The 18,761-nt window shown below is 38.9% G+C and overlaps 1 protein-coding gene across 9 annotated transcripts in view; it reads left to right on the forward strand.

Moving 5' to 3' along the window:
• ABLIM2 (actin binding LIM protein family member 2) overlaps positions 1–18,761 on the forward strand; it is a 129,193-nt gene that overhangs the window by 68,528 nt on the left and 41,904 nt on the right. For all 9 annotated transcript variants that reach the window (XM_088056348.1, XM_088056350.1, XM_088056353.1 and 6 more), the window contains exons 7-9: positions 10,883–10,970; positions 13,641–13,699; positions 16,578–16,655. In XM_088056348.1, the coding sequence (XP_087912474.1) occupies positions 10,883–10,970; positions 13,641–13,699; positions 16,578–16,655 (225 nt within the window). The remainder of the gene's footprint in view (positions 1–10,882; positions 10,971–13,640; positions 13,700–16,577; positions 16,656–18,761) is intronic.

The following is an 18,761-nucleotide window of genomic DNA, read 5'->3' on the forward strand; positions in this document are numbered from 1 at the left end:
CTCTTTTTTAAAAATATACTATATTTCTTATGGTAATTCAGAGTCTGCTGTAAAGCCCTTTCACTCAAGAAAATACTTTCCATTTCTTTCCTCATTTTTAATCAGTCTTTAGCTGCGTTTTGCTGGGGGAGGCAGAGATGTGTTGTCTCTCTCCTGGTCCTTCCCACACAGCAGGTTGTGTAAAAGGTTTGGAAAGCTGTTGAGGTGCCTGACAAAGTTGTGTGACAGCCAGTGACTCCTCCTTGTCCTCTCCTGGGAGGCATGTCTGGGTTTCCTTAACATCTCATGCTTAGAAACATCATCTCAATTCCAGCCTCTATTTTAAAGTGGTCTGCATTAAAATAGTTAAAAATGCTTTGGATAAGATTGATTTTTAGCTTTTATTAAATGTTGTCCCCTTCAATTGCTGAGCTCTATGGAGAATTTATAGAGAGTAGTTTTAGTCCCTCTCAGCTTTTATTTTGCAAAACTGAGTGAACCCAATTCTCCACTGCTTGTAAAGTCAGCTCCAGGCTTTTCTGGTGATGCTGGTGGACTTCCCCACTGTGGGTTCCTAACTGGAGCCACCTTCTCCCAGCATGGATGAACATTGTACTCCAGACAACGCCTCACCACAGTCTTGTGCAGGGATAATAATCCCTTCCACCAGTTCTAAAGAAAGTACTTTCCTGGTGTACTCTACACTGGTGTGATTTTTTTCTGTGGGTTCTTTAACACTGACAGTCCATAGTGAGACGTTACTTTGAGGTGAGGGGTTCTCTTCATCTGCTCTTTCAGCTGGTGGTTTCCTACATTGTTAGAGGAAGCCTCCATATCCAAAGATATCCTTCCAGGGATGTTTTAATGGTAAACACAATATAGGCTGTGAGGGGGTCGCGTTTGCTTGGGTAGGCAACTGCGTCCCATCAGTGGCCAAAATACCCCTCAGGGATATTTTCAGCACTTGATTTTATCTACAACTGTCCCATGATTCAAAGCTACATGACTAGTGTAAATGTGCCTTACAAATGCTGTTGAAAATCACAGCAGTTGGAAGCATCTTTATGTTTTTAGTATCTGACATCTTAACATGCACAACAGCATGGCACTCAGTTTATGTGGGGGAAGAAAGGGTTAGCATTTTACTAGTTTACATATATGTGTAAATGTCTAGAAAAACATAATCAATATATGTTTTTAACATCTATTAATCATAACCATATGTTATTTTGAAATAAGGGAACAAATGCAGTAGGCACTAGGAATGAGACTAGAAATGTCAGTAATTTATATGTCAATTAAATGTCACTTATACCTCAGTGACTTACTAATTAACGCATGAATCTTATTTTTCATAGATTGTTTTTTGCTTTGCCCTAGGGTTGAGCTGGTTTTGTTTGCAGCCATATCTACTTTGTAAATCGATTGCCTTTCCCTTTGCAAGAGTCTCCGTATAGCAGAGAGACGATACTAATTCTTTACAGCAGGGAGTACAAATTTCTGCCTGCAGTGTGGGAGAATGGTTCATTCTGCAATGTCTGTAACCCCGCTGTTTCATTAACAACAGGACCTACTGATGTGTGAAAGGTGCTTGAGCAGCTTATTAATATAGGCATTAATAGTGAAACATGCAATAAAGGCAGCTCTGTACGAGCGAAGGGTACCCTGTGCATGGGCAGCCTCGGGAAGGCTGTCGGAGCAGCAAAAGGATCCAAGTGTCAGTGCTGCCTTCCTCAGAAACTGCTCTCTACGCCACTTCCCTCCCTTCAACAGAGAAGAAAGAAAACTGTTGGAAAGACACATCTAAATAAATCAGCATTAGCAAAAGGAGACCATCTAAGGTAGGAAACATTAACTAGCCCTTTCAATGCCTAGTGTTTGCTGAGATACAGGGCATTTTGCAGCTTGGGAATGGTCTCTGGTTTGATGCCACTTGCATTTATCTGGGGCTGCTGGCAGGTTAATCATCAGTGCATTATATCTGAATTTATCTGGGTAAGTTTTGACAATTGACCTAGACCCTCTGCTTTGAGATAGGCATCATTAAAAATACTGTCAGCAAGCAATGCAAATGCCTTTTTCCCGTATCTTTTAATCTTTTCTGTAGCCCAGTTATATTGGTCTAGGTGAATTCACCTCATCTTTCTCATTTTCAGCCTTCCCCTTTTTAGCCTCCTCTTCTCTCCAGAAATACAGAGCTACGCCTATCTGTATTTATTATCTGAACTGCTAAAAACTCACAAATTGTCAGTGTGTCAGGAGAAAACTGTACATTAAAACAAACTTTTTGCATAGCTTTTACCCTATAAATGATTTGTTAGGCTTATTGAAGAGCACAGAGTACCATTTGATGATAGCTTAAAACTTATATTTTTACCAAAGTGAGGGGTTCTGCAAACTATTTCTGAATAACAGAAAATAATGACTATTGCAGGTTTTGTGAGGGTTTTTTTATTTCTTTTCTCAGCTGCTTACTTGCTTTTCTGTTGAGAATTCCTCCCACATGTATGGGGAAAGTCCTCAGTAGTGCTGCTGTGCGTTTGTGCTTGTGTGGGTTTGTATGTGTTAGTTTTAGTGCATAGTTTGATTTTTGAGCCTGGCAGACTTGTGGTGGCCAATTCCTTTCCTCACCCAAAATGTAGTACCAGTTGACTATCTTAAATTATCTGGATTGACTGACTGAAGGATGAAAGGAGTGATTCCAGTAGTCCCCCTGATCCCTCCTGAGCCTCAGACCCCAGCAGCACACAGTCTGCCAGCTACACTGTCTCTCTAAGCCATGTGTTGCTGTGGTGATGCATTAACATCCAGTGCTCTTTGCCAGCATTTGGGTGTCCTTACAACGTGAAAAGTTGCACCTCATGGATGTCTTCAGTCCCTCATCCAATTACTTTGTGTATTCTCTCATTCCTGGTGTTCCTCTGACCCACATCAGGGGATTGCTGCTGTTGCACAGCTCTGCAAAGCCCTGGACCTCCCTTGACCCAGTCAGCAGCACAAGCCCCTGCCTCTAGCTCCATCCCGTAACCATGGCAGTGGTGCAGCACTAAGTGCACTCAGTTGCCTTTGTTAATAAAGTATCTCCAGGATGCTCTGGCCCATGTGAAAATAGTTCAGCCTGTCTGCTGATAGCAGGAGAGCAGCCTGTGACTCATTTCTTGTAGCTTTAAGTTTTTTCATTCTATTAACCTTCAGCATTTTTTGTGCTTTCTCAAATTTCTTTTCTTCCTCCCAAAGTGTAAGAACTTCTGAATGGTACATTGAACTGAAAATGCATGGATTAGGTCTGAAAGCAGAAGCTTCCTACTTTCAGGAAGGATTATTAATGTCAGTTCTGCATGTAACAGCAGAATTTCCACTCCCAGGTAAATCTGGTGATCCAGAATAGCACTCCTTGTTCAGGCATAGAATGAGACAACTTCTGTTCTTAAATGTTTACATCCCAGATCACCATGTTCAGCTTGAAAAGGGGAATGTCTAATAGGGCTGTTTCTCCAGGGCTGCTCAGTGTTGGTTGAGCTGCATTTTTCCCATCTGAAATGGGTGTGCTAAATACACAGCTGCAAAGTCAAAAATTAAGGGGAATATGTCTGCAAGTCATCCTTCTTCTTCACTCCCTGTCTCCTATCAAGAGTTGGCATAAGTGAGAGCCAGCTGCAGTTTGTCTTGGCCCCTAGGTGGGTTTTAAAGAGTGGGAAAGGAAAGTGGAAAAGAAATAAAGGAGATTTGTTGAGCAGATGGAAAACAGAAGCCTCTTCCAGTCTCAGTGGGTGGCAAGAAAAATTACAAAGCTGAGAAGAAAAAGACAAAAGAGGCAGATCATTCACTCCATAACAGAAACAACTGAGTGCAAAATCAGTGGTTTTAGAGATGACAAACTGTTTTGATTTACAAGAACATTTACCAAATTCTATAGAAAAAATGCACTGTTGTCCTTTTCCAGATTTTACCTGTCTGTGACAGGGCTGAATTTGCTCCTGAGCCAGAACTTGTTTGCAGATGTCACAGAATAAGATTACAGTTGTAATAGTGCTATTTTTCCTTCTTTTATTTATTTTTTCTCAATTATCCCCCCTTATGGTTTTTTAATTACTTTTATTTTATTTTCTACCACAACCATTAGAAACTTCTTTTGACAGTCCAGTGTCATAGTAAGTTGTTATCATTCTGAAATGAGTGTTCCTGTTGGTACATTTGATCTGCACCTTATACCTGGAAGAATAAGGAGTATGTGGGAAGCAATTAAAATGACTCAAATATGGGTGGGAATTCTCAAGGCTCTGCAAAGCACAGCAGGATGAGGCAGAACCAAGACAACGTGAAATAACTGCACACATGAGATTGCTAAAGCCGTAGGTAATGCTGCAGGTGTGCAGAGTGATCATTTCATGTGACTGTTTCTTGGCATCCAGCAGGATGATAAATGAATCCAGTAAGGAGAAGATTAGGAGAATGATAGATACAAAACATTACACTGCATTTACAGTGGTGTAAATCCTGATGAAAACGGTTCATTTGCCATGGCACGCTGTTGAAGTGAGTCAGTGGTGAGTCAGATCCACTGTGACTAAGAGAATTAGAGCTTTTCTCCACAGAATTCTGTCTCTAACTTCTGGCTCTCACACTTTTTTCTCCTCAACACTGTTGTGTGGCATAAACAATAGATATTTTGCCAAAATACCTCTGCCTTGACAATGTTGCCTGTCCCTTCAAACCCAGTAGATGATATGACAGCTGTTTGCTAACTTCACCATTACTGTGTACAACTATTACTGAGTAATTGTTCAAGTCCTTCTGTTGCATATGCAAAACTCTGGCTTTGCTAGAAATGTGAGTGGAGATTTTATGTGATTCCACTTAAAGCTGATAACTGAGCAGAGTGTTCTATTCCAAGAACAAAGGTTATTTTTCTGAATAACATCACTATAATTTGAATATACCCCTTAGAATTCAGTTTACGGAAGCCAGTATAGGCCTTGTAAAATGCCAGAATGTGGATCCAGTGGCAGAGTTATCAGTTATCAGAGTTATCAGTGTGTGCATCCATTGATAACACTTGATGGTGCAGTGCTGGGCACCTTCTTCATGGTACTCCTGAGTAAAGACAGGACAAACATCTGAGTCCTAGGTTTTACACAGCCTTTTAGATTAAATGCACATTGTACAATGTGGGTTGAAGCGCAGGCCAAGAGCAGGAGGGTTGTATTAACACGTGGGAATAAGCAAGAACAACCCCTGTGGTTTGCCTGTTGTGGAATAACTTGATAGGAAAATTTTCTAAGCCTGTTCTGTGCTGTTAGGCCAGAGAGTTATTAGATAATATCTAATGTAGTTCTGGAAGCAAGAATTAGAACCTTATCTAAATTCAGAGAACTGCATTTGCTTCCAGAAATTTTGAATTTGCCTTTATAAATCAATGCACTGACTGATTGGGCTATTTAATAACAAAATTATGTATCTCATTCAAAAAACTTTATTAAATTTCATAAAGATAAATATGTGGAGTTCCTTTTTGTACCTGTGCTTCATTATCAGTTCCATGTACATTCCTGGCACCTAAGAAAAAGCACAATTCATTCACAAAATAGCTTAATCTCTCAGTAAAAACAATAATTTGAAGAATTAATGAAGAAGTATAAACAGGATTAATTAAATAGCCATTAAAGGAGTTCAGTGATTTTCCACCTTTTTTTATTTATATAGTCTGAAAAAAAATACTTCCATTGAAACTACATGCTCATCAATGTTGCATTTAAAATGACAGATAATGAAGCAGTGACTGGATAAAAAGGAAAAAAAAAATCCCAAAGAATAACTAATAACTACCATCCATTGGAGTAATATTTCTCAGAAGCTGTATAGCCTCCATCCTTGAAGGTTTTCAGTATTCAGCTGAAAAAATTCCTGGGCAGACTGATCTGAATTGAGTATCAACCGTGCTTTGAGCAGGAGGTTGGGTTAGATGAATTAGTCTTCCATTCTGTGGTCACTTGCACATTTCCTGACTTTAAACTGAATTTTGTTGCCTGTACTATGAAGTTTGCCTGAAGGAATATCAGTGCCCTTTAATGAACAAATGGGAATGTCCATGTGAATGGACATTACTCAGGAAATGGAGACAAAATATACAAAAGAGAATAATTTATTGTCTAATCAAAGTTTTACACTTTCACTCATCCCTACATTGCCCAAGTATTTTCCCCCTTCCCATTCCATACAAAGGGTAACTTCCCTCAACATAAAAAGCAACAGTAGTCAAGTCATATGTCTTCTATAAGATCTTTAGTACTTCAATTCAGCTTGAGAAGCTGCCTGATGGAAAGGCTTATTCTGTCAGTGGTTTTGTGCTTTATTCTGTTTCCCTTTGCTTGGACAGGTGGCTGTCTGGTGATGACACAACTCTCCAGCAAATTTGTTCCATGTGAAAAGCTTTCAACTAAGAATGCTTTATCCCAGTCTTCTGTGGGCTTTGTGTGTGGGTCAGGCAGCTGCCCCATGCCTTGGCATACCCACCAGCTCATTGTTTTGTAGACTGTTTTTCATTGTTTCTGTTCAGCATAGGGTACAGTTAGGACTTGATTTGGGGATTTTAGAGTACAAGGTTGGCAGAATTTGGATCTACTTCAATAGACATCACTTAGTGGTAATGAGGAACTATTGCAGCAGCTATATTGTATTATGCACTCAAAATGGAAAATATGCTTTGATATGATTGAATCATTGCAGCAATATAACCTTTTGTCACTTCCACAAGCTCTTTACTCCCAGCAATAAAAGATATCAGTTACTCCTATTCATTTTGATAACAGGATAGATTCTTTTTAGTGTTGTTATTTTTCATTTTTACAGGAAAAAGTTGACTGATAGCTTTTAATTCTCAGGAAAAGAATCAGTAGTCGTAAGTTTATCTAGTATGTTAAATGCTTTTCTGTACTTTCTATTTTCCCTTTACTAACTAGTTCATTCTTCACTGAGTAATGCAGTGAGATAGGATGTACTTAGACTTCAGTGATGAATCAGACGTCAGAAATCTTGAGTCTTCATTCCAGGACTCATCTCACACTGAGCTTTAGGCTGCTCAGTTTCTCATGTGTCCACCCGTAAGCAATTGTCGCTCATCAAGTGCAGTAAAAAATCATATCACACTTCTAGAAACAGCATGAAAGACCAGACAAGCAATGTCATTGTGGTAGAGTTACAGTTATTGTACATATCATCTTTTCTGGATTCTACCACTTCATCAGTTATGGCAGCCATAGTCAGAAAATGAGCAGAGTTTTTTGCTGAGCTGTCTGCAGTAATGTAATACATTTTTCCTGGGTGATGACAGCTAATTTAAAACTCAAACTTAACTAATTAAGGTTATTCCTTTTGGTATGAATTACTCTAGTTTTGCTAGCACTGCATGTTTTCCAGGCCTGGTGATCATACTGCTCTGAAGCCTTTTGAACAATGCTCCTTACTGTCTTCAAATTGCGCTTTGGATGATGCAATTCACATTTGTCACATCAGCTTTATTCTCCTTTTTCTTAGTTCAAGCCCTCAAGTGATGAGAAATGAGGAAAGGTGTTTGTATGTACTTTGTTGCAGAGCTCTCTGCATTAAGTGAAGTGTGGGTTTGTCTGTTTTAAGTGAAGTGTGGTTTGTCTGTCGATGTGCTGTGGGACAGGTTGCAGTGCTGTCATGGTCCCTGTGCTCAGGACAAGGACTGCAGGAGGTCCAGGAGGCTCCCGTGGTTAAACATTGCTCGTGGTGATCAGCCTATAAGGCTCTTCCTTCTCTGCAGAGGAGACTTCATGTTCAAAGGGGTCTCTTAAACCTAGAGGGAAAGAAGTAACTCATAATACTTCATCTCAGGGTGTTGAGGACTGTTTTGACTCCATTTAAGTTACGTACTAAGAGTGCAACTTGGTGATTGTGGAAAGCTGGTTCATGGTCAGCTGAAGGAAAACTGAATTGTTGGTAATTTACTGTATTACTAAGGACACACTTTGCTATTCAGGTTTGAGGTAATCTCAGCTGAAAATTAGCCTTCAAATTGATCTTCACAATAATACTATCTTCACATCTGGATTCCTGGGCACAAAGACATGGTGCAGTCTTGAAGCAAATGCAGCATATTGAGGAGGTTTTTTAAAACCTATCACTTCAACCATAACAGATATCTCAGAGATGAATGTCACTATTCTGTGCTCTGTGTATCTTGGTATTTTATTAAACACTGAGACAACAATCTGTCAAACTAAGCTTTCAAACTGTGCAAAGAAGAAGTAACCATATGGTTAGGAATTTGTTTGTTGCCTTGAACTACCTCACATCAATATAAGCAAGAAGAGAAAAAATGATGAGGCCTTTATTACAACTAAACCAAAACAATACAATATTTGCTGCCCTAAGCTTATAAAATAGCTGGGTTCTGCTGGAACCAATTGTTCATCTATGAGACCAAGCCCCTGAAATTGAAGGGACAGGAGAAAGGGGCACTATGAAAGCCTCCTTGGCATTTACCCAAGGGACTCTCTGATTCAGTCTCAGGTCCTAGGTTTGAATATAATTTATGATATCTGATCAGGGTAACTGCATATCAATATCAATAAATAGTATTAGTTAATTCCTGCATCAGCTGCCTAGCCTCAGGTTCAGCTAGCACCTCTGATTTAGAAATATGGTGTGGTCTTTTTTAAGTACTTCCAGGTGATGAAGTGTCTGCTATGTCTTCTGTGCTTTGATTAGAAGAAGGACAAAAAAAATAAAAAGGTGCAACAAAAGCCACTGTCAGCACTTGGACTTACGTGAAAAATTTTGAGTTTGTGCCATTTTAATTCAGAGATAATTAGACAAAATCCATTGGAGTTCTCTTGGTGTGATAATTAGCAAAAGGATCACTCCATTTTTCTCCCCTAATTTTTCTGTTACAGTTGTCTCTGTGTCATAAAAGAGGTTTTTCTGTGCCATTCTATACCTAGCTGATATTACTTATGCAAGTGAATTCACTAAGTGAATTAAAATTATATATTTGGTTGTACTGTTAAATTCAGGGAAATAGACTTTGTTCTGTGATGCATCTAGGTTGTCTGAGAATCTGTCTTGGCAGTTTATTTTAGCAAAGAAGTAATTGGATTCCCTGAGTTACTGAGGCTATGCATTCCATCAGCAATGCTTGTGCACTTCCAAGGGAAATTATGTTCCTTTTCAATTTGATCTGCCAAACATAAGTTTATCTGGTAATAATTAAATACTCTTCTGTGCTTAAACACCTGCACTAAGGCAAGCAATTTTAAACCTGAAGTTTAAGCTCAATACTGATACTTTGTGGTATAGTACTTTAAAGGTGTCATCACAGATAGTAGTGACCATCTTCCATGTCTAAAAGTGCAAAAATCACTCTGAAATCTGCGTAAATGATAACATGAAAAGAGTGAACTGGAGCAGATCTGTTTTCAAAATGGCAATTCTGATGTGATGTGTTGCTCTTTATTGCAAATCTGAGATGCTGCAGCAGGTCTTCAGAAGTGAATCAAGTTAACACTGATGGAGTAAAATAAGAAAGAGTTAGAAAAATCACCTTTGTAGTAACAGAGCTAAATTTCTAGATTGATGGAATCAATCAATCTAGATTTACAGTGCAGTGCTGTGAGAGCCTATTTACATGTTGAAGGCAGTGGGGCAATAGTTGATAGTTACTTAAAGGCACCCACAATCCTAGTAGCACTTTCAATGTTTTTCAGGTAAGCAGGTTATTAGACATCCTATATGGACCAAATTTGCATGTTTTTAACTTCAGGAGAATTTTTATTGAAGTCAGCCTTAGCTTCATCTTGTTAAACTTAGTTTACTTTAGCTCTGAGCTGTAGAATTATTTGATCTCCTGGCTTGTTCCTAGTGGAAATGGCATTGACCTTAAACCATTTAAACCATGGGCAGTTCTGTCTAGCATGGAAGAATATGGGGTCAAAGAGGAGAAAGGAGATGGCAAGATTTGGCTTTCAGTTCTGTAGAGGTTTTGAAGAGTGAGGAGTGCTGGGAGCTTGTGCAAGAGCTGTCTTTGGGATGTTGAACTCTGTTTTATGAGAGCCATCTGAAAGATGGGGTTGGAGTGCAGTTTGGAGGGACTGGCCCATGTTGTTCACTCAGCAGAGCACAACTCCCTGGGAGCTGTTTTTGTCACTGGCTCAAGCCAACATTGCAGGTAATTGAGAAATTAAATATATGACAATTGGTAAGTTACTAAGCAACCCTGAGCAAATTGAAGGCTCAGTCCTGTTCTCATTTCAGTCAATGAAAAAGGTGATATTAAATTATGTGGATTAATCTCTGAACAGATAGAAAAACTCTTGGCCTGTCCATGTGAGGGTATCAGTGCACAGTACCCAGAACTGCCTGCTCTGGACTTTCAGTCCTGTAGGCAGGTTTGTACACATTCCTCATGGAATCTCTTGAGTACAGGTCACCTGCACTTTCAAAGCAGCTACAAACATTCCTCACACAGAAGGGTTCTTGCTGGGCACTAAGATTATGTATTCAGTTGATGCATGAGGAACATATGGTTGAGGTGCAAATCCATGGTCAAGCTTATGACCTCCCAAATTCCTCCTGCAGGTAAGTCCTAAGCTACCCTGCACTTGGTTTACAGAAATGTGTTTGTTGCGTAAATTTGTTTCTATCCCATAAACTCAGACTTAACTATTGCTCATAAACTTTTTTTTTTTTTTTTTACTTTGTGTAGGCAAGACAATAATTACATTTTAAAGCATGAATTGTCTAGAATGAAAAATTAGCGTTGTGGTTGTAGGAGACTGTTAGACTATCATTAACTAATTAAATTATTCATATTCAAGAGAATGAAAGAAAAACTGCTAAATTGATCAATATATTTAATCATCTGTACCCTCTTTCTGAACAGGCAGGAGAGAAGCATTATCACCCAACCTGCGCACGATGTGTCAGGTGCAATCAGATGTTTGCAGAAGGAGAAGAAATGTATCTCCAAGGTAAATCAAACAAACAAAAAATGAAAGTTACACTTGGCTCTCTTGCCCACACCAAAGCCTTACACAGAAGAAATTCAGTGTTACAGAAAGCTTGTGTGTTAAAGTATGCAATGGGAAAAAATGTCATTTAACATAAATACGAGCTGCAATCCTTTGTATGTGGCAACTTCTACCTCTACTAAACTGATCAAAGCAAACTGCTTATACTGGTAGATACAGGGGAAAACACCAGAGAAAGTAAAGGCTTTTGCATATGTCTTTGACTGGCAGTATCTTTTCAAAGTAAAACAGAAAAGAGAAACTCAGTAGGCTGTGGGAACTGCAACACTGGTGTATTATCCTAAAATCACATGCCTGCCCAGATCTGTTTACAGCTTTGCAATTGTCCATGATTTTCTAGAAGTGTACTTGGAAAATTTTCCTTAAGCTGGAAAACTTAGACCTTATTTAAAACACAACAGTGGTCTCAGTAAGCTCTAATTATGGTTTAGTACTTTATTTTAAATGACAATTTTATTGTCACTTTGGTTTGCAACAAGAAATAGCTCATTAAAGGACATAGTGATACTTGTCTGTGCTCATGAATTTTCCCTCAGGAGCCAGAAAATACTGCAGTTCTTCCAGTTGAAAAGGATCTTAGCAGTACTAAAATCCCATATGACATCAATGCTTTTAAAAAGTACATCAAACTACAAATTTGTTTCTAGATTTCAAACCTTCTGAAATTTGTTTGCAAGTCAATCTTCTTTTTAAGTTTCATTTGGTGTAAGGGTGGATATTTGTTAGGTTTTGTTCTGATTACAATTTTAAATAATAGCAGGGTATGCTCAGGTTCTATTAATTTGGATCCATCTTACTTCATTTTCTGATTCATGGAATGTTTACACCAGCTACTGTCATACCTCTTTTGTCTTCACATGGAGAGCAGTTTCCATTAGAAACTGGTGTTAATGACGTGAAAGATCTATGATCAATTATTTGGACTGCCTAACCTGTTAAATAATAAAAAACGTTGGAGCCCAGGGTTTTATAATATGTTCTTCATTCTCTTAATAAGCTACTGTAAAGTTACCTTAGGTGTTGCTGTTCCTTAGCAGAAATCTTCAGTGGTCATCCAACAGACAGCTTTTGGGTGAAAGGACTTTTTTTCTTCAGTGTGAAAAAATTTCCCAGTGTAGCTTGGCTACAGACAGGAGTAGTTAAAAAAAAACAACAAAATAAACAAGTGATCTAAGTACTTCTTAAATCCATTGGGATAATTTGAAGCAATTTATGGGACAAATGGGGCAAGCTCAGATCTGCTTGTAAGTGGAAGATAACTTAGCACTGAATTTAAAGGTGCTATAAAAATGTTTCTTAGTCCCTCAGTAACAAAAAAATCAGTAACTTAGTAAACATAGTTTATCTGGTCTGTACTTATTGGCATTCTTTTACTGCAGGAGTCTGAGTTCATCTGGGTTATTTTTGTGTAATAAATTCTAATGATCTCCATCTGTCTTCTGGGAAATATCTTCTGTTTCTATCTTGTTTCCAAAATCCACTAGTTAGAAAACTATCAAACTGCTGTGAAAACAAAGCATTTCCAATAAGTCTTCTTGATACTCTCCACCCAGTATAAACATTAAATATTCATTATGCAAAGGTTCTCAGATTCCAGTTTAGTCAGGCAGAAGTTGCAGTGCACTCACTTTGTTTAACTCTGGAGCTTTTATCTGTGGCGGGTCTGAGCTCAGACTGGCATAAACATAAAGGTTCCTTCTTACTATTAAAACTTGCAAATAATTTTTTTATTTTATATCATTAGACACATTCTACTTCTGCTGAACACTATTTTGAACATCATGTTCAACTTTTTGAAACAATTTTTTCCTTTGTGAGTAGTGCAAAGCTATTCAAGTTTCTGTCTCACACTCATTGTTTACTTATATCTCACCAAGATCCTCATTTCAGTACCTGTAGGCAATAGAGAGTTGTTTCATTTGGAATCTCCTGCTTCTTCCAGGATGGATACTCCCCTGAATTTATGCAGTTCCTTAGTAACTGACTTAGTAGAGACAAACATATGGGAAGTGCAAGATGAGAACCGTGTATAAATAGATAGTGATGGTCAGACTGGATTTTCAGCTGGGCTTACATGGCACAATGCTGTTCCATCCCACCACAGCATGCTACTGTGTGTGACCCAAGCCCAACTATTACAAGAATATGTATTATAAGAGTGCAGGAAATTATAACTGTATATAAAGAAAAAAATTACCATGGAGCAGGTTGCCCAGAGATGTGGTTGGAATCTCCATCCTTGGAAAAAGGCAAAGCCCAGCTGGACACAGCCCTGCCTGCTGTACTGAGACCTGCCCTGAGCAGGAGGTTGGACTAGTGGAGCTCCAGAGATCCCATATCACACTTCTTAGGACTCAGATTTTGATGTTGATCTGCCATATGGAAGCACATGTAGCTTTCTGAAGTCTTTTAAATGTCTGTGATCAGGCTCACTGGTGTTGAGAGGTTGTCATCTTGACCTCTGAAAGTATCCTGCTCTAGCAGGGGAAGTAGTCAGTAATCTATGTCTTAAAACACCTTATAGGAGGGTTTAATAAAGTCCTTATTTTGAACTTTTTAAGGTTCTTAAGAAGGAACTGAATTAAGCAGCACTATAAATCTACTTTACAGGAACATCCATTTGGCATCCAGTTTGTAGACAGGCTGCAAAGGCTGAAGAAAAAAACAAGGTAAAAAACTGTATTTTTACCCAATGTTATTCAATTGACATATTATTCTCTATCCTTTATTTGCAGCAGCAAGCATGGATGGAAGGGTTTGGAAATTTTTTCACTGCTGTAATGTTAAATTTTAAATTATGGGACTCTAGTTGGCTAATGCAATGTAATCATGTAATATAAATGTTCTACTTTTAATCAGTGATTAAAGCTACAGAAAAAGGAGAATGTTGACCTAAGACTTATATATATATATAAGCTGAATAAGGAAAAATGTGAAAATATGAATAAGAAAAAGTTAATTTTTAACTTGTCTGATTGTGATATTATCAGTTCATGACCTCTTTTCCTGTGGCTCTGAACTAAAAAGATCAGAAGACTTTCACTTTATTTGTTTATGCAAAAAAAGAAATCTCCTTGGAGTTTCTGTTTTATTATTTGTTTCTAAAGTGTTGGCAAGCCAGCCACAATTTAATTTAATCCCTGGCTTTAAGTACCTCCTTAAGTTGGATGATTGTGCACCTCTGTGTGCAAGGGGGAATTCTGGCAACTTGAATAATTATAAGATAAATAAGCTGTCTGTAGGACATGAAGAATTAATGATCCTTCTGAAGTGGTGGAAATGAGTTAAAACTATCTCATTTAATGTAGAGGCCAAGTGTGGGTTTTTCACTTCTGATATTCTCTGATGCTCCAAGTGGTACCCTTGGTATCCTTGTTCAAAAAAGCTCTGCTTTGGTTCAAGGCTTGGAGGAAGGCACATGGGACAAGTCAGAGCAGCAGGCAGCATCCGTAAAAAGATTGTTAAATCTGGTGTGTTAAAAAGTCCAACTTTGACTAAGTTACAGTTTGGGGAAAAAAAGTGTTTGGGATTTACCCTAAAGGATCTTGGCTGTAGTTTTTGTACCCATGTGTTTGGAAAGTGATTGCTCTGGTGTTCTTTATGACAAACTCTGAATATCAAATAGTTTTCCCGAGCCTAGCAGTTTTTCTTTATCCTTCAGTTTTTCCCATTTTCTGATCTTTATGTTCATTATTGAAAAAATAAAACCAGAAGGAATGATGCCATTTCAAAGAGAGTAATAATGAACTTTTCAACATCACTTGTAAATTCTGGAATGGGATCTACTGCTTGAGAAATTTACTGTTTGACCTTGCAGTTTGTTGTTTTTAAGTTATCTTCCTATATATAGATATATGAACAGCATGTAATTAAAGTAGGCGACAAAGGCAAAAGGAGAAAGTGGCAGCATGCTCCAAAACTTTGGAGATGGAGTGGAGGGGAAAACAAAGTTGTGAAAGAGAGTGACAGCGTAAAGAAAGATGATGGGAGAGTGAGATTTTAAGCAGAAGGGAGGAAGCTGGAAAAGACAGGAGAAATCAAAGCAGCAAGGGAAAGTAAGGTTTGTAAATTTCCATATAGGAAAAAGACGTAGGTGGAAGAGGAAGAAAAATGTGTAGTACAGAAAATGAGCTAACAGAGGCAATAGAGTCAACAAAGGTGTGAGGTTTTATTGAAAAAGCTGGGAGAAGATGTGGAGCAGGCATGGATGGGGATGCTAAAAGGAGTAATGGATCATGAAGAGAATAAAGAACATGTGTGAGATGTGGAATGACTCATATCCAGTTCTTCAGCCACCCGTATTCTCTAAGTCCTTCTTCTCCCTTCACCACCCAGTTTATGGAGGTGGTGTTGGAGGTTGCCCTGACCCAAGTGCAGGACCTTGCACTTGTCCTTGTTGAATTTCATGAGGTTTGCATGGCTCCACTTCCCAAGCCCGTCAGGATGCCTCTGGATGGCATCCCTTCCATCCTGTGTGCTGTCCCCACCACGTGGCTGTGTGTCATCTGTTGGTTTGCCAAGGATGGGCTCAATCCCACTGTCTGGGTCATGGATGAAGATATCAAACATTACTGCTCCCTGTATGGACCCTTGAGGAGCACCACTTGTTACTGGTTTCCACTTGGGCAGTTCACAGAGCTTACTGGAAATGTGCAAGGCAGAAGCTGGGAGCTCCAGTAACCTTGGTGCCCTGACTGGGCTCTTCCAAGGGGTGTCAGGAAGAAAGGACTCACCCCTTGTCTGCCCTTGGAAAGACCCAGAGCTTGAAAGGAGCCTCTGGAGCTTATCTTGTCCAGCCCTTCTGCTCAAGCTTGGCTGCCTTGGGCCAGATGCCATGACCATGCTCAGGACACAAAGGAAGCTCTGAAGCTTTATCTGGGAATCCTGGGCTTAACCCAAAACTGTCATTTGACTTTAACAGGTTTCAAAACATTGGAATAGCACAATTTTCTGAAGTTGTTTTTCCCTTTTGCATGGAGTGTCCTGTAGGGACGTCATGAAAGAGAAATATGGTTTGTACATTACATCAGTGTAGCAGCAATGTTTTCATGTCATCCACACAAGTTCTGGAAAATTGAAAAGCACTTTAATTATGCAGAAGAGGTGTTTAATTAGACTGTCTGTCTTAAATGATCATTCCCCAGGTCTTTTTCCATGTTGTGTTGCTGTGAGTGAATGCCATGGCAGTGTGACATGCTTCAGACATGATGTAGAATGGTTTGATTGCACATGTATCCTCTTGTGACTTGACCTGTCTCTGATAGTCCCCAAAGGTTGTCCTGGCACCCCAGAAGTGCTCTGGCACATTTTGTTCTGAAGAGCAGGGATAAGAAAACCATGTGTAAAACAATTCTTGCATTTTCAAAAGGTTAAATTGATTGTCTGCAAGTGTTCTTTTATTTTTAACTCCATGTTTTGAGCTCTTTGTCATTTTTGAGTGGTAAAGATTGAATTAAATCAAATGTCTTCTATGCTTTTTTTGAAATAACAGTTATATTATCTTTAACTCTCCTGTATTTCCTATTTATTTCGTTTCTCCTGCCATAGGAAACTAGGACTTCCTCTGAGAGTATTATTTCTGTACCTGCTTCAAGTACATCAGGTTCCCCAAGCCGTGTGATCTATGTGAGTATTTCCCAGTGAAATTTGTTCTGTGGGATGGTGAAAACCTTGTGCTTCTTCCTACAATTTAGCACATTCTATGGAAAGTTAGTGTCTCCAAACCTCCACAGTTGGTGATTCCTCTAAAATGGAATTATTTTCTCAAGTTTAAAATATTTGAATACTGCATTTGCTATAATAGAATTTTGGCATTTCCTCCTATTTTGGGGGGAGTATTTGTAGCACTTACACTGCAGCTAGAGCTGGCTTATACCAAAGCATACAAACCACAGTTCTTTCTGAAAAGTTTAAGTAAAGAGTACAACCCACAGGTAGATTACAAGCTTAGATTTGAACACAACTTGTTTAAATTGAGCTCCTGAGCCTGCATCTGATTGCTTATGAAAACACTCATGGGTACGATTGCAGGACTCTGCATTGCCAAATGCCAGTCCCTTGCTCAGAGGACTTTGGATGTGTTTATGGCTTATGAAGAGCTCTGGAAAGCTCACTGAGAGAATTTAAATTAACAAGTATAATAAAATCTTAGGGTGTTTTGTTGCTTTTTTTTTTCCAATACAAGGTTGAAATTGCTGTAGTGTAGTGTTCATGGCCAAATTCTCAAGGCTACCAGCAACTGATGAAAAAATGCAGATGTGGTATGATCCATATAGATATCTCTTGCAGGGCTTCAGCATTCTCAGGATTTTTTGTTTTTCCTGGCCAAGTATCCCTCAGGTATGCAGGTCACCCTCATTAGTTAGAACCATCGAGTGAGAAAATTGCTGGAGATGCAATTGACTTCCAGAGGTTAATATACAAATATTAAGGGCTTTTATCTCCTGCACTGAAACAAGCAAAAGAGTGCTTTGGATCCAAACTTGTTTTTTTTCCTCAAATAAAAGTTACTTTGAGTACAATATGCACTTTATCTGAGTGAGACTGAACTTGTGGTGGAACAAGTGCCTCTTCTCTAAATGCTCACCAGTGACTGTGAGTGCTGGTGAATATCAGTGGAATATTACCAGCCAGGAAATGTCATTGTGAAGACAGTTCATTGTGCTGGGAGTCTATTATCATGTAAGCACTTTCTTTGGGCAGGTGAGCTCTTTTTTTTTCAGGCATGCACCATCTCATTGTGTTTTTAAGCATGAGAATTCTCCTAAAATTTATATGTTTTTAGAGACATTTATCTAATTGCAGGATGGTACTGTTTTTATTGATTGTGGTAACAACTTCAAACATGCTTCAGTGGCTGTTAAAAGTCAAGGACAAACCTCCATTCTCCTTTTCTGTTTTTGTTTGTTTTTAAAGGCTATCATTAAATCAGCACACAACTCTGATATTTGTTTCTGTGATATATAGCTGGGACTGGGAAAGAATAAAGTTGTCTAGCAAATATGAGTCAGATAAAAAGATTCCCCAGAGGAGTGCAAGTTTGTGTTCTGTCTATCCCATCTCTCACTGCTTAATTGTCAAAACTTGATTTTGATTGATTGATTAAATCCTATTTTAGCTTTCACGAACAGGAAAGTAAAAAGAATTAAAAACATGTTACTGACTTCTTTATTATCAGAATGGTCCCTTGGCTATATGTTTTTACATGTGTTTTCTGTTACAGGAGTGTTACAACATGCAGGCATGCTCAAGATTTGTCTTGTGTGCTTTTGTGGCTGGTTTTTGCCAAACCTAAACTCTCGCTGCCACTGAAAGGAAGGTCCCACCCACACGTGGCCCTGTCCCTTTCTGGCCATGTCTTTCTATCTCCTCTTTGCTGCTGATACTAGTGTGTACACAGAGATATGCAGTCAAATTTGAGGCCAGATTGAGCTAAACAATAACCCAGGAAAAAACTCCAGACAACCAAAGAGGCAAAAAAAAATAGCCTAAACATGGCTTCTAATGCTAATGTGGAAGGCAGAGCAGGGTGGGATGGTGCAGACAGGGCAGCAGCTTGCAGCACCAGCATAGATTCAGATCATGAAAACCCACAGTAAAACCATACCTTACCAGCTGCTGAGCTCTGTGAAGTAAGTATTTCATGGACAAAAGAATTTAGGAAAAAAAGTTCAATCTTGAGAACTGTGAGTTCATGGTGCCATCGAGTCAGAGGAAGGCTGAACATCATCG

This window comes from Pseudopodoces humilis, chromosome 6 (assembly GCF_049639895.1).
Source record: "Pseudopodoces humilis isolate 2021_Gansu_Grassland_sample_001 chromosome 6, ASM4963989v1, whole genome shotgun sequence".
NCBI lineage: Eukaryota > Metazoa > Chordata > Aves > Passeriformes > Paridae > Pseudopodoces > Pseudopodoces humilis.